Source organism: Lytechinus pictus, chromosome 1 (assembly GCF_037042905.1).
Source record: "Lytechinus pictus isolate F3 Inbred chromosome 1, Lp3.0, whole genome shotgun sequence".
NCBI lineage: Eukaryota > Metazoa > Echinodermata > Echinoidea > Temnopleuroida > Toxopneustidae > Lytechinus > Lytechinus pictus.
Genome location: NC_087245.1, coordinates 32,964,061 through 32,980,694, shown reverse-complemented (window position 1 = coordinate 32,980,694; position 16,634 = coordinate 32,964,061). Strand labels below are relative to the sequence as shown.

Here is a 16,634-nt window from a genome sequence, read left to right as displayed (position 1 = left end):
AATCATCTTCAAAAAGTATCATTAAACTAGTATAATTATTTTACTCATCAGATGTAATTGCTATCATTTAACACCATTATATTCTCTCTTTTTTGTTCAGTTTGTACCAATGCCTGTCTTGTACGGAGTGTTTCTCTTCATGGGTATTGCATCACTAAAAGGTGTTCAGGTAAGACATCTTCTCTCATTTTGCCGCTCTCCATCCATGTGAGGATAGTAACTGGATAGAAATTATATCTTGATAAATTGATCAACCAGCCTGTAAATCTCTAGCCATGTGTGTCTGACCTATAGGATTGTAATTAGGATTGGATTATGATTTGAATTAAAAGCCGAATCTTTGATATTGAATTTTGATCCTGGACAAAATAACTAGTTGTGTTTGAATCCCGACATAGCACAGCATCCTTTGGCAAGGTATCAATCCGCCCTTTTCACCCAGGTGCAAAATGGGTACCCAGTAGGATGCAAATGTCACTTTGGCTCGTCAAGTATTGTGTGCGGCGTGCACCTAAATGGTGTCTGGCTGGAATATTGTGTGTGGTAATGACTGATTGAATCCGATGACAGTTGCAATGATCTGCAAGAGCCTACATGTAGATACGTACGTCTTAATTGCTCTATGAATAACCAGCTGAATGGTATTGATTATATCATTATTATTTTTCTAGTGGAAGGGGAAGGAGCAGCTTCTTTTCTATACTGAACTGCTACAATTGCAATGGTTTCATTGCCATGGTTCATATGTATCTCCTTCCTTTCACACCTTTCCTATATTCCTCTTGTTCAGTTTGTGGACCGTCTAGCACTGTTCTTCATGCCCCTGAAGTACCAGCCAGACTACATCTATCTACGCCATGTCGGTATCAAGAGGGTTTATCTATTCACATTTATTCAGCTCATGTGTCTTGTCGTCCTGTGGGTTATTAAGTCAACGGATGCCGCCCTCGTCTTCCCCATCATGGTAAGTCCTTCAGGGGCCTGTTTCGTGAAGACTTTTAATCATAACAAATGCATGATTTCTGTTAAAGTTGATCAACAGCCAATCAGGTTGAAGGATTTCAGTAGCTTTTAACTGTTATTTCAAATTTGTAACTTTAACAAGATTTATGAAATGGGCCCTAGAACTGAGATGTTTGAAAACATAGGGTTTTAAGATTGTAATGACTCTCCTTTATAAGGGCAAGTCGTCCATCTGAGCAAAACCGGCAAAAAGTGGATTTGAATAAATGATGCTGAAAATTTGCTCAAAATGGTTTGAAAATGGAAAGAAATAGGGAGTGCTTGATATCAATGGTCCCCTCACTTGCATACAAACCACAATGAGGATATGTACTGGGTATTTTTTTCGAATTTAAGAAAAAAACTTTGAATCATAACTTTTTCTCTTTTTTTTTGCTGATGATGTGATGCCTCATAGGAAATTGAATAATACATAAATTACATTGTATTTCTATGACAACTTGACTTTGACCTATGTTAGGTACTGGGTATGGTATTGGTGAGGAAGCTGATGGACAAGGTTTTCACCCAGCAAGAGCTGATGATGTTGGATGATGTGATGCCGGAGATGACCAAGAGAGCCAAGCATGATCGCAAGAAGAAGGAAGAGGAAGAGGTCGCAGCCTGTGAACAGGTGAGAGAGAAAACAAGAAAAGTGATCTTGGTGGTGGTGGTGATGCAATTGTGCCAGCTTTACTCTGTTCTGGGAGTTTTCCCTTACAACAAATAATCACAGGGATATAATCATTCTTATGACAAGGATGGTGGTTGGAGTGATGATAATGATGATGATGATAGTGATGATGGTGATGATGGTGATGATGATGATGATGATGATGATGAAAGTGATGGTGATGATGATGATGATGATGAGGGATGATGATGATGATGATGATGATGATAGTGATGATGATGATGGTGGTGATGATGATGATGATGATGATGATGATGGTGGTTGGAGTGATGATGATAGTGATGATGATGATGATGGTGATGATGATGATGATGGTGATGATGATGATGATGATGATGATGATGATGATGATGATGATGATGATGATGATGATGATGATGATGATGATGATGGTGATGGTGATGATGGTGATGATGATAATGATGGTGATGATGATGATGATGATGATGATGATGACAATCATGATGCTGATGATTATGTCATTACTCATGTTAATGAGAACACTAAGTTGTGTAAGCTCAGACCAATAGAGGGAGCTATTGTAGAAAGATCATTTTCGCTTCTTGACTTTGTAGATTGTTACATGATATAAAAATACATATATATGGTGAGGAGCTTATCATGTTGTTTCTTACAGCTTCATTTATTACAATGAATTTCATCCAGTCTGATATTACGTGTCTCTTGTATTTTAATCTCTCTACTCTGGCATTGGGGTGTTTCATAAAGCTGTTTGTAACGTTACATATGACTTAACAAATAACTTCATGAATCACTAAAATATGAAGAGCTAACACAGTGTTTTTCGATACTAAATGATAGAATAACAATTTATCATTAGTGTCAACTAATTTGTGGTTAATACTCTGGTTTACTCTAAAAATTGATGGTTGGGTCTTGTTCATCAAAACTTATGTTTAATGTGAAAGTGATTCATTATAATTGAGGAACCCCACAGAGCTTTCTATGCTCCAATTGGTCGTAAAGTTGTAAGAAGCTTTCATAAACAGCCCTGTGAAAAGCGCCCCTGTATTGAAATTTTGTGTGCATCCCAGAACACTTTTTTAATACTTTAAAGGTCAAGTCCACGCCAGACAAATGTTGATGTGAATAAATAGAGAAAAATCAAACAAGCATTATGCTGAAAATTTCATCAAAATCGGATGTAAAATAAAGTTATGACCATTTAAAGTTTCGTTTATTCTTCACAAAACAGTGATATGCACAACTCAGTGACATGCAAATGAGACAGTCGATGATGTCCCTCACTCACTATTTGTTTTGTTTTTTATTGTTTGTATTATACAATTTATCATTTATTACAGATTTGACAATAAGGACCAACATGATTGAACCTTATAGTATTAAACAATGCTAATTGCACATGTTCAGGGAGGAATTAATCGTTGTATCACTTGACAACAGGGAGAAAATTTGAATATTTCATATTTCACATAATAAAATACAAAAGAAATAGTGAGTGAGTGATGTCATCAGTCTCCTCATTTGCATACCTACAAGGATGTGAATATAACTGTTTTGTGAAATTAAGCGAAACTTTAAAATGTCATAACTTTCTTACTTTACATCCGATTTTGATGAAATTTTCAGTGTTATGCTTGTTGGATTTTTGCCTTTTTATTTGAATCAACTTTTTGTTGGGGTGGACTTGTCCTTTAAATAACATGTACACATGTATGTTGTGTTTTGATCTTGTATTTGGTTTTGTTTCAGCTAAACAAAAGCAATCAATGCAAAAGTAGATTAGTACTGATCTGTAATGATAACACTACTTCACTGCTTATGCATAAATGCTAATCATTGTGCTTTTATACATATATGCTTGGAGTTACCAGATATGAGTATGAAAGAATGAACTATTTCTTTTTTCTTATGTGACAGTTTCAATTCCTCGCCAAATTAAAAAGATTGGGTTGCGGTATAAAGTGGAAGTATAAAAAGGTGACAGTATAGTGCATGCACCCTGCCTGACATTATAGTGAATCCCCTGAATAAAAAAAAAAGATAATAAATACCCTGTACAACAAAACCAGCAATAAATACAAGTGACTGCAGGGTCTGTGAACAAAATCGAGTGCATTTGATTTTTTTTTTCATTCTGAGAAGGAAAGTCATACCATTCTGATAATAGCATCTGAAGAAATTGCTAAACAACGATTTATGGTGATTGTATTCAACGCTGCATGAGAGGATTGTATTAAGTGTAAGGCTGACATGTTCTGTATTCCACACATTGATCACATATATGTTCAGCAGCTGGAATGTTTCTATTTAGTATATGGATTACAGCAATGTGGTATTTCATATTCTGCACACTAAAGCTTTTGAAAATAGAGATTTTTCATGGGAATATAATCATCCATTGGGAAAGTGAGGAGTTATTCTCTAGTAGTATATTTTCCTCAGATAAAATGATTTTATCGATAATGGGTTTAAAAAAAGAAAGAAAGTAGTGGGTGATGTTATTTGCATCTGGAGTTTCAAGAAAAGAGGAAGACACATATCCTCTGAGCTTCAGAAATTGAGACCTTTAAAAAAAAAAGGACAATATAATGCATGTAAACTGTGCATGCACGGCATGAGGAAGGTCTAACCACCTTTGTGTATGGTCTGCGTGAGAGTCAGAATGGCATTTACGTCTTTCTGGCGCTCAACTGACAATGTCACCACTCTAACCCCTCGGGTTTGCACCAAAAGACTGAACTTTCAAATTCACTTTTAAAGAGACTGACTCATTGTATGTCGTTTATCCATCTATTAACCATGCACTGATTAACATTAGAGGCCAAATTACACAAAAATGCATATTCAGGTTAAGAACTCGATTCCAAAAGATCGAAATTTGAATCATGAATGAATGATAATGTTAGTAAGAGAAATAGATTTACCTGATATTTGGGAGAAATTTTTAAAAAGCAAACATCCCAAGGAATTTGAAAAAATAAATAAATCTTTGTTTAAAATCTGCAGACCAGGAGGGTTAGTCATGGGTGAAAGACCTTCATTTTCTAAAAAATGGTTTTATTCCGGGTTTAAAGCTCAAGTAATTTTTCTAATTAACAGGGAAGAAAACGGTCGGATACATTTCAGCTTTTACAGCGTGCTTCGGCCATGGCATCCCAAGAGCAACCTAAAGTGGTATTTGATATTTTAATCCTAGAATAACTGATTATTAAACAAAGAATATGTTCCTTATCCTACATTACAATCCCACTCACCCAGATATGTATTAATGAATGTTTTAAAATGACCAAAAGTAAAACAAAAACACAGAAAAATGAAAAGAGTAATAGAAGGCTTTTCCAATCCTACTGTTTATAAAACAATCTCTTCTAATTTGAACATGTAGATAATTAACATGAATGATATTACTCATATATTTTTGTATTTTCTTTTTTTCATATGAAGTCCTTAGAAACTACCGAATTTTCACTATTTCTGAGCTCATGAGCATGCCCAAGATAAAAACAAAATCGGAAAGAAAATGGTGCATTATTTTCTGTTATTTATGGGTGGTATACGTAACAAAAGTAGTATTTTTGCCATCATGTTTAACTGAATGGGTAACCAAATTTATTGAAACACCAGCCCAATTCTTATGAGTGAAAGTAAAGGATATAAGTAGAGATGTGCAGTGCAAATTGAACTGTACATAATTCCCCACAAGAGGGAGCTAGATAGGATAGGCATGAATGAATGGGATTAGTCACAGGCACCAATATGGCCTTCCTTGCAGAGGATAGTCATCTGACTATAGGCTAGCCACCACAAGAGGGGGCTCTATAATCGTTTGCATGCATAAACTTTTGTTAATTAGTTGTCTGCCCCAGAACTCTTCTCATTTTCTTGCATGCAACTTTACAGATCATAAGATGAAAATTCTACAAGAGTCACAGAATATATTCCTAAGTTTTTGTTGTCATTTTTTTTGTAAACTTCGTAAAACAGGCAACAAATGGTTCTGCGGTTAAAGAGAAAGTGATAAAAGATGAAGAAGAAGAAATGGCCCCTTCACCCCCTCCATCACCTAAAACTACACCTACAGAAAACCACAAAGAAGAGAATGGATCGGTACTGATTGGAATGTATGCATGGGGAAGGGTCAGTAGGGGATAAGTCCAGCATGAATCATGTAAAACTAGGTACTCATTCAGAACCACAAAGAAAATGGATTCATACTTATTGTGAAGGGAAGTAAAGGTTCTCGATGCATGGGAAGGGAAGGGTCTATAGTGCATGAATCGGCTACACAGGGTATGTGTCACCTGAACTTAAACTTCCAGGACCAAAGAATATTGATCCATACAAATGTGAAGGGCAGTAGATATGCATGGGGAAGGGTCGATAGGGCACGAGTGTAAGCCAGGGCCCCACTGCACAACAATTACGGTAACATTGCTATCCAATGGTAACTTCCATGGTAATGCTGATCAACAACCAATTGGAATCAAGGATTCCATGCAAGTTACCATTGCGTGGAAAGTTACCATAATGGTAACTTTTATGTAATGGCGCCCCCTGGCATGCTTCACCAAAAATTGAAGTTACAGGACCACAAACAAGAATGGATCCATCCTGAAGGGAATGTGTGCATTGGGAATAGACAGTAAGGGTGGAATGTAGGCTTGGCATGCATCACCTAAAACTACACCAACAGATCCACAAAAATAAATAAATAGATAAAGACAAAATTATTCATACTGATGTAAAGGGAGGTAGTCTGCATGGGGAACATGCTTGAATGTAGGCCTGGCATGCATCACCTGCAACAAAATGTACAGAACCACACACACAAAAATTTGTTCTCATTTGAATGCATGTATTGGGACGGGTTGGGAGTTATGAATGTAGGTCCAGCATGACACTTGAAACTACACATAGAGGACAGCAAAGGAAATCAAAGTTATGAACTAACCATTGTTTTTCAGTCACTCAGGATCATTCTGGATGATACCCAAGGGCCTCTCTGAAGCTCATCCATAAACTATGCATTAGGCACCGACAGTGTCTCTACAATCCCTACTCCCCTGTACTTTATTACAACACTAGATCACCTCTTTCGATGATTCTTATGTTCTTATTGAAGAACTGAAGCCAGACTGATTACCTTCTCTGTTAAATCATCACCACTTGAAAGATGCATGGGAACACCATCGTCATTCGGATATCAATATCCTGCAGAAATCACCTCCTTGAAGGCCACACTGAGTTGTTCTCTTCGTACTTTCCATCAAGAACATTCTTCATTTTGATTTTGCATCATTCGTTCTGTCTTTTTTTTAGAACAGAAAATACCACACAGTGGTCACCACCTTGACGACCCCTCTGGGTTGTTCTCTTTGTGGTTTCCATCGAGATTCATTCTCCATTCAAACTTTTTTGGTTATTCTCTTTGATTTTTTCATCAGATCAAGAACATCCCTGGTCGTGTCCAGGTACCTCTGTCAGATGGTAACATGTTGAGCATCCCTGTGGACAAGGTGGAGTTTCATCCCGAGGTCGCATGCATCAACATTCCCGAGGACATGGCCAAGACCGGTGTCTGGAAAGCCTTGGCCAAGAACTCAGAAGCTGGTCAGGTCGTCCACAGAAAACCACACGGAAAAGAGTAAGTGGGACTGATTTTGCTTTGAATTTTATGAGAAAGAAAAATGCTAAGGGGGGGGGGGGTCAAATCATCAACAGAAAGCTTTGTCTGCTTAAAATTGCAATAGCTTAGTTAGCAAAAGCCATCCAAGTTTTTTTCTGGTAACCTCTTGGTTTTGTGGTATAGTATTTTAGAAACTGGTATGTAATACAAACTACAATTTATATTATTACACATCATGTGTCCAATAAATGATCCCCCAGCATGCTTTCATGAGGACAGGATCATCTTTTGTTAGGTAACATGTGAAAAAATATGAATAGATTGCAAAAAAATGTTATTGAAATATGTTTTATGGAATTGTTTGAATGCCACACCAGTGAGCCTTACATTGTATTACCCACTCATACTGTATAAAATAATAACCAGAGATTCTGGCCCGCAGTCTGAACGAACTTCTGTTTAACATACACCAAGGTTTAAGTCTGGGCTGAAATTATGAAAAGCTCTACGTATCGAATGTTGTTTAGTTTATAATTTTTGCTTTGAGTGAGTTTGCTGGGATCTTACCCATGATGTAATGGTGAAGAAAACTATTGTATTTATCATTTCAAGATGGTTTGTAATGCTTTGAGTATAAAATGTGATAATAGTTTGATCATCACATTGCAGATTTGCATCACATGTGGCTACTCATATTTAAATCACAATTTTAAACCATGGTCTAAAGGTAACCTTTTTTCAGAATACAGGCCAAAGTGTTAACAAAACTGTGTTTGGCAAAATATCTTATTCTATTTACATCTATAGAACATGCAATATATTCTATTATCATCTATTTAGAGTGTTCTAGCGATGCATTAAAAATGCGTATTTTAGTCTGTATCAATTGCACGTGCATTATCAGAGCGTATCCCTAAAAAGGACAAAAATTTGACGAATATCCCATAGGCTCCTGTACAAAATTTGCTATTGAATATGAGAGCATATTTAACAGTTTAATGCGCATGTGCGAATGCATGAAATGTACAACGTGCACAACAATGAAAGCAATGCGATGCGCAGCATAGAGCAGAATAACGCTTGTTGACGTCATAATGAGCTACATGCAAATCACATGTCAATGACCAAAATTGATCCTATGAAGTGATGATGATATAATGTGATAAGTGATCTATGACTTGTTCAATCAAATTGCTCCCTCTTTTATGAGGGGGGGGGGGGGTGGGATAGATGATAATAATTATATTGGATGGCTTTATTTCATGAAATACCAGAAATATTCCACTTGTTAGGGCCAATATTCATGATCTCTTGGAATATTTCTGGTATTCCATTCTGAGCCATGCAATATGGAGCATTGTGGCCCAGTGGATTAGTCTTCTGACTTTGAAACAGAGGGTCGTGGGTTCGAATCCCAGCCATGGCGTAATTTCCTTCGGCAAGAAACTGATCCACAATGTGCTGCACTCAACCCAGGTGAGGTAAATGGGTACCGGTAGGAAGTAATTCCTTAAAAAGCTGTGTGCGCTATGAACGCCTAGCTTAGCCGGGTAATATAGGAGTGCCTCGAGCACCTAACAAGGTGGATATGTGCGCAATATAAATACCCTATATTATTATTATAATTACCTGAAAATGTTATCTCCTTCAAACTGAATTACCAGCTAATCTTATGTCCCTCCCCCTTTCCTATCGATCCAGGAAAACAAATAGTGGTGGTGCCCGTCCAACTCTCGACCTTCCCACAATCCCCGGCAGTCCTCGGGAATCGTCGTACCTAGAGACCCAACGGGGGAGCATCCAGGAGGTCCGTATCGAGGTCCCTGAGCAGTTCCGACGCACCCCGTCTCCTCCCCCAACTTACAACGGTACTGATAACGAAACCTCTGTTTAAAAGCTACAAGGTCTCAACTCCATCGCTCTGTGGATGCTATGAGTCAAGCAGAAGGAGTTAACTCCAGTTTCCGCGTATGACTGACTAATACAAATACAGATGTACTTTATTTTCTCTGTGATGACGTGTGTAGTCAAAAAGTATATATGTTAAGGCATGAAGACTGTATAATGGCAGGGAAGATGTTTCAACAGATGTGTGACCATATCAGAGTTTTAAAAGAATTTACTTTGTCAGTCAGTTTGTTTTTATTTGTTTGAGAGGTGTGTTCATAGGAAATGTATATTTTTATTGATTAAAAAATGGAAGATATAGCTTTTGTTTGGTTGGCAGCCTAGTTGTATGCTGTCAGAAAGCTGTAGGATCGTCAAAAATTAAGAACCCAACACGAACCGAAAGGGAAATGTTGTTATAACTCATACACCATCATTGGTGATTTTTTTTTTTAAAGCCAATTATGTAAGAATGTGTGTGCAAAGCTGCTGCATGATATTTATTATGTGCGTGTGTTTGTCAAATGAGAGAATATAATATTGAAGAGAGAGATTGTATGGATATTGTGGGGTTGCGCCTGTCAGAGATCTTCTGTTTTACATCATATCCAAAGGGCATGTAGAAGCAGAGTGTTAAGGCAATTCACAATGAAAACAGAGAAAATGAAATCTAGATTGTTGTTGCGACCTTTTGAAAATATACTTATAATCTGCATTGCGTGTGTTTACAGTTAATGGGTGATACTAGGCTTTATATCAACTCCCTCCATTCCAAAAACTTGTATATACATTGCTGTCATACATCTTAAAATGGTAGTACTATACTATCTGAATCCGAATTTAAAACTATTTTATCAGGCAGCAAGGATTATATTAAGAAAAAATATTAAGTCAATTTGCGACTACTAGGCAGTTCTATTTATTTTGTCTTATGCAGAAAGATTATTGGCAGATATGAGCTCTCTTTGTATAGACAAAATAAAATCATGGCTCTATGATTTATATGAATAACAAGTATCTGATTTCAATAATTAATGATTCATGCACATGTATACATGTACCTCTATCATACTTAATTGTCCTTTGTCATTTTGTGGGGGGGGGGGGGGTGTCAAAAACTGTATCTCAAAATGTTTAAGAAAAGCCGTAGTTTTTAATCATGACAATAGTTGCAACCTCATATTGTCTGAAAACAGTCTCCTAATTCCTGGAGAGAATTTTTTCTATGCGGAAAAGGTTGCTACATATGTCATAATTTGAAGAAAAAAATTATAATAAAAACAACCTATTCAGAGCTTTTAATTTTGGGATACAAGGGTTATACTTTTGAACTAGGATATACTCTAATCTCAGTTTTTTAGAGGATTAGTATAGCTTTTCTAAACTTGCACAGGCATGCCTACCGACACCTGTATGGGAACAAAAATAACCGACCTGAAGGAGAATTGGTCAGAAGCCATCTGTATTTATTCTTGTTGAATTGAAAAATAGTTTCCTGTGTTCTGGTGTGATGATTTAGAGCACAACTCAGTTCATGTCATGTATCTCAACAAATTGTAGAGTTTTATGATAGTGATGAAAATGCCCACAAGTTGAAACAGTGCATTGGCGAGTTCACACCAGACTGTATGAAACAATCATTACTGTAGATATTCATCAAGTTACAGATATAGATGCAGAATATTATTACAGGGTTAAAAGCTATAAACAATTCTTGTTAGTTAAAAAAAAAAGAATGATTAATTCTATTCTTGCCAGTATCATATCACCAACACCTTTAAAAAGATATCTGTAGTTATGTCCAGCCGAAGTAGTGTTAAATGGTCAGGGTTAGGAAGAAGAAAAAGAATTGTGTATAAAACTAAAATATGTAAATAGGCTAAAACAAATATAACATGATAGGATTTCTATTTTAGACTGGCAATAATACATTTATTACTTTCGTAACAATCATAATTTTTTTGTATAAAACTTTAGTCCCCTTTTGACAAAATATTTTCAAAGCTAAAAGGGTAATTAATGATCTTGCTTTTAAAGTCTAGTAGTGTAGATTTTTCTTTCTTTGTGTAAATGTATATTTCTTGAGATTTCAAATGTTTGTAAATTAATGATATTGTAAGGACATTGAAGGAAAAAAATGGAGGAAAAATGTTAAATTATTGTAAACTACATGTTTTTAAGAGCACTTCCAAAACTAAGTGATGATTGTAAAGAGATATATTTTGTTCACCTTATATTATGCAACTTTCTACCACTTTGAATGTGCTTGTCTTTGTTTTATTGATGTTCGGTAGTTCTTTTAGTGTCAATTGATTGCTGTTTTTGTTGAACATACTAACCAGAATTTCTATTAAAAACAAGAAAAATAGCGATTTGGGCATATGAAAAGAGTGATAAAGGATTATTGATAGAAATTTTAAGAACGGCAACCAGCCAAAAAATAATTGACATTTTAAGCATGATTATCGTGGTATTCTCAAAGGCCTGTATCCTGATGTTCGATTTGACTTTACAGGTCTTGGTCCATTTCTGCTAAAATTATGGCAAGCCCAAAATACCAAATTTCATTAACGATGTATGGTTCTTATGTTCATTGTCCTTTTCATCATGCTGTATGGCGAAGAAATAAATCCAGTTATTATTCCTAGACAGTCATGGATGATGTGAGTGAGAGATGGGTTGATAAATCAAACCTAAACATTTACAGAGTTGTGTCACAATTGGCTTTCCATAGTTGAAATACAGCTTTAGGCTAGATTTTAAGTCAAACATGAGTTCAGGATATGGGCCAAAGAGTCATTACGGCAATTTTCTTTTTTTAATTATTTTTTATTAATCTTGATTTCAAATTTCTCCAACTTTTGATTAATATCTATGACGACACCAGAGAAGGGTTTGTCGATTCACGGAAATTGAAAATATACATTCTTTGTGTAAATCATGCTAAAAAGAGATTTTCATTAGACAACATAAAAAAAAGATGTACAGGTTATAAATATGTTTGAGTGTGTATTTGCTGACTAATATGCATGTATACTGCTAAACATTTGATGAAATATGCTTAACATGCCATTCTTGAAATAGACTCTCAGTTTTCTTTTCCTCTAGCAATCTGTGCACAAATCCCTGATACATACAACTCATAGTTGATAATTTCCGTAGTGGTATTCAGAAGTAAAGAGTAGATTACGCGCGCATGTGTGTGTGTGTGTTTTTGTTCATGAAAAAATTGTATGGGTGAGAATAACGTGATCTTATGAATACACCTTGCTAGAAGATTATATCAATACATTTGATGTAAAGTAGTCGTTTGCTCCAGATGTTGTAAATAAAATGGATTTTAAAACTAACAAGTAATAATATATGATCAGGAATATGTGGATAAATTTATCTGGTTTGTGTCCAAGCTGGATAGGGGTATATTTTGTTGAAAATTCATTAATTTTTTCAGAGATATAATTGTATGGATTTTAATATCAAGAAATACTGAATGGTTCGTAGGAGGGACCAGTCTGTATAGCCAATAATTGGTTAATTCAGTGAACATGAGATTGATGTACAAAAGGTAGGAGAGGGATAAAAACCATCATCTAATCCATACATGAGTAGCATCTATTCATGATATCAATTATGTGCTACATGTAAATACGGCACGTAATCAAAGAGAGGGACTCCATGCTAGCGCTTTTCATCGTTCAGAAAATTGTATTAATTTTGTGTCTCATAGCTCATCATTAAGTATATCATCATATTTGCAGCATTTTTATGTACAAATATCATGCACACTATTGTACAAATAAGAGATATCATGCATTTTACTTCTATTTACAGTTATCATGGCATAGTGTGAACTGACCCTCTAGCTACCTCCAGTCCTTGTAATAAACTAATGTGAACAACCTTTGTTTAATACTGGTGTTATCGGTATACATAGTGTCTAGTGTGAATGGATTGAAATCGCTTCACTTGTTATTATACCCCTGCCAAACGAAGTTTGAAGGGGGTGATATAGGAGTCAGCTTATGGTTGGGCGGTCGGTCCATTGCAAATCTTGCACATCGAACTACTTCCTCAGTTTCTAACCGCCTCTCATGAAACTTGGAACACATATTGGTGTTGGGGTGAAGATGTGCAAGACACATTTTTTGCATGTGTCGGAAAATGCGTTGCCATGGAAACGGTATTTTTTGGCAAAAATGAGGTAAAAACCTTGTGTATCAAACTACTTCATCAGTTTTTAACCAATTCTCATGATATTTTGTTCACACGTAGGTCTTGGGTAAAGATGGGCAAGATATTTTTTTCCCCATTTGTTGGAAACTGTTGCCATGGTTACAGCATAGGGCGGGGGTATTAATCACCTTCAGTGATAGTTCTACTTAATTCTACCTCCATGCAGCCTAATACAAAGCCAATGATAAAGAAAGTCCACTGTACATACTTCATATTTCACCTGAATCCGTCAATACTGAATTTCTTGTCTACCTTCAGTAGTTGCTATATACAGGTCCAATTCTTTAATTACAGCCCTGTTACCCAAAGCTTAATTGATCAATGCATGTTTTTTTTAAATGATTGATTGCATTGGTGGTTGTTTGGCAATCAATTGTAAAACTGGTAATATGAAGAACTGAGCTTTGTGGTACGCAGCCCTGGGCCCTGTGACAAATTGCTTGGCAATTGGTGGTACATTTGATTTATATTCTTGGAAAGATAAGCTTTGAAACATTGGAATACTTTAACAAGTTCTGATGACCATTGTATACAGGTTACCTGGATGAGTGGCCATTCTGTAAAGATTGAGTCAGACTATATATCATGCATCAACAATCGCCTTTACTGCACCATATATATACTTAAATGATATATACATGTACTCGGTATTGTTACATTATTGAACTCGGTGGTTGTAGTGTCATTTCAAAATACAACATTGCATAAGTTTGAGTTACCCGTGGTTATTTTGTTACAAGATACAAGTGTATGTCCATTAGTAACAGGTCCTTTTGTACATAGCGACCAATGCATCTTTATCCTGCTATGAAACTCTCCAATCGAATGAACTGCCCTTCTAATAACTAAGAATACATATTTACTATGCTCGCAAAGTGGATGTTAAATCTTGAAGCCTGTTTGACAATCATTGCAATGATTTCCCTTCATGCTTTATCTCTTTTGGGTTTCTTTCATTGTCAAAAACACTGGGTGATTTCAAGTCCGGTGTTGGACTTGGTGTTGGAATTTGGATTGCTTCCCCTAGCTCCAAAACTTATTCAGAGTTTGCAAAACTGATCCAGATCACACTATTGACATATCAAGAACTCGTGACTCTTCAGGACCATCTTCATTTTATGTTTGGTGTTATAATCGGGGGTAAAAATTGACCTAACACCAACACTTTAATGGTCAACACTGAACTTGAAATCACCCATCAAGGTAATAATTATATATGTAATTACAGATGAAGTGTGTGGTTTAAAGTACAAAAAATATGAATTTCAAACAAGGTAGAGGATAGATAGAGGTACAGAATTAGAAAGCTGATTTAAAAACAGTTTTTAAAAGTCAGTGTAATCTTTAGCTATGGGGCCTGTTAACAAAGCACAATGATTGGTTATAGAGTGGATTTGTACATTTGGCAACACATATAGATCAATGCAATCAATTATAAGCATCAGTTGTACTGCCTTGTGTCACAGAACTCAGAATCTTACCATAATAATTTAAGTTGGGATTTGGAACAATTATTTGTACTACGGTGTTTGAACTTCTTGAGAAGGAATTCTGACTATGTATAGGTGTTGAACTAAATCACATTGTGAGGTGAAGTCATGTTGGGCATGATATAGTGCATTTGAAAATTACAGTATTATATAACAGAGGCAACAGGCTCCATATTTTGTTGGCATTTTATTTTATCATATACCTCACACAATTATGATCATAATATTAGTTTCCCCATAAGAATTTCATTTTTTTCTTTAACACAACCTTCTTTTGAAAACGATCAACTACAGGATTGTTTGTGAATGTGCAGAGGTTTTGAAAATCAGAAGTTGTTATGGAATCTTGATTTATTTCCGACAAATGTTGATGAAATCTCATTTGTATTTTTAACTTGAAGAATTAGAAAACTTCATGTGAACTTCTTTTTACAGGATATATTTTCATTCATACATTATATTTAAGTTGATGATTTATGTTTGTACTTGGACCTACTGAAAAGATTACCAGTAGGTATTAGTGGAGTGGTTGTAAAATAATCTATTGATAATATTGAGAATGATTAGCAATATTTGTATCATAAAGACATTAAGTGTGTTATCCTTTTATCATCTCTCTCTCCCACTCTATCTCTCTCTTCCACTCTATCTCTCAATGGCCCTATCTCTCTCTTCCACTCTATCTCTCAATGGCCCTGTCTGTCTCTCTTTCTTTCTCCCTCTTCTTTTTCTCCATTATCTCACTTCCTCTCCCATTCTCCATCTCTCCATACTTCCTTCAATTATCATCATTATTTGTCATGATGGTTTATTCTATGCACCAGCTTATGTTATGTTTGATGATGGTCCATGGAAGAATTGGATCCTTGATTTTTTACTGCCATGCCCCCTCCTTTCTTTTGTTTTAGTCTGTCCGGCTCTTTTTCGGTGTGTATTAAGTAATTGATTGTGGTGTCACATTATTCTTTTCTCTCTGCTCCTTTGCCCAACCGTTCTCTCTCTCTCCCTCTCTCTTCTTATTGTACATTTCTTAATGTTTTCTCTTATAACTTTCATGATAATTTTTTTCATTTTTTCTTCTCTCATTTTCTCCTTGCCACCCTTATCTGTATCCTCAATATTTCCCCTCCTTTTTGACATCTCTGTCTCCCTCTCTCAACAAATCATCTTTTATTGCATTTTTTTGTTGTTTACTCTTACGTCATTATTGCATACAGTTCGTAATTTAAAGTCCCAAGTATTATTTCATAATTGTCTGCATGTACCTTTGTGTCCAAAGGAATAATGCCTTTGTCTATGTACTTTTTCGTTTCAATGTTGTGTGTTTAATTTTGCTCTTGTTAAGAAAAAGGGTTGTTGAAATTTTGAGTCCTATCTTCATTTAAAAAAAAGAAAGATTCTTATTTCTTTGTTGTATGTCTGTATTGAACCTGCCTTGTCGATGATGAAAGCCTCCCCCCTTCCCCGTTACCTGAATATGGTCCGGGACAAGGATTGGCCCATTCTTGTACACAGTGGTAAAAGGTACACAGTGATTAAAAAAAAAAAAATTCTGGACCACTGAAGTCGGAGGAAAGAATCTGAAATTTTAAACCATTCAGTTTTGTGTGACAAGGGTTTTCTCCTTTTTCAGCTTTGGTATAAAGTTAGTTTTATTTTCTTCTTTTTACATTATTTCATGTAGAGATGCTTATAATACTTTATACTTAATGAGCCT

At 35.7% G+C, this 16,634-nt stretch overlaps 1 protein-coding gene across 15 annotated transcripts in view; it reads left to right on the top strand.

Annotated features, from left to right (window-relative positions):
- Positions 1–12,186, top strand: part of LOC129266028 (electroneutral sodium bicarbonate exchanger 1-like) — a 50,927-nt gene extending 38,741 nt beyond the window's left edge. For 13 of the 15 annotated variants that reach the window (XM_064100749.1, XM_064100743.1, XM_064100747.1 and 10 more), the window contains 5 exons: positions 101–169; positions 791–964; positions 1,484–1,636; positions 7,126–7,325; positions 9,009–12,186. In XM_064100749.1, coding sequence (XP_063956819.1) covers positions 101–169; positions 791–964; positions 1,484–1,636; positions 7,126–7,325; positions 9,009–9,201 — 789 coding nt within the window. In that variant the 3' untranslated portion in view covers positions 9,202–12,186. Of the gene's footprint in view, positions 1–100; positions 170–790; positions 965–1,483; positions 1,637–3,598; positions 3,659–4,780; positions 4,856–5,665; positions 5,849–7,125; positions 7,326–9,008 lie in introns of those variants that run through there. The other 2 variants (XM_064100708.1, XM_064100731.1) reach the window with 2 other exon arrangements.
- The last annotated feature ends 4,448 nt before the right edge of the window (positions 12,187–16,634 follow it).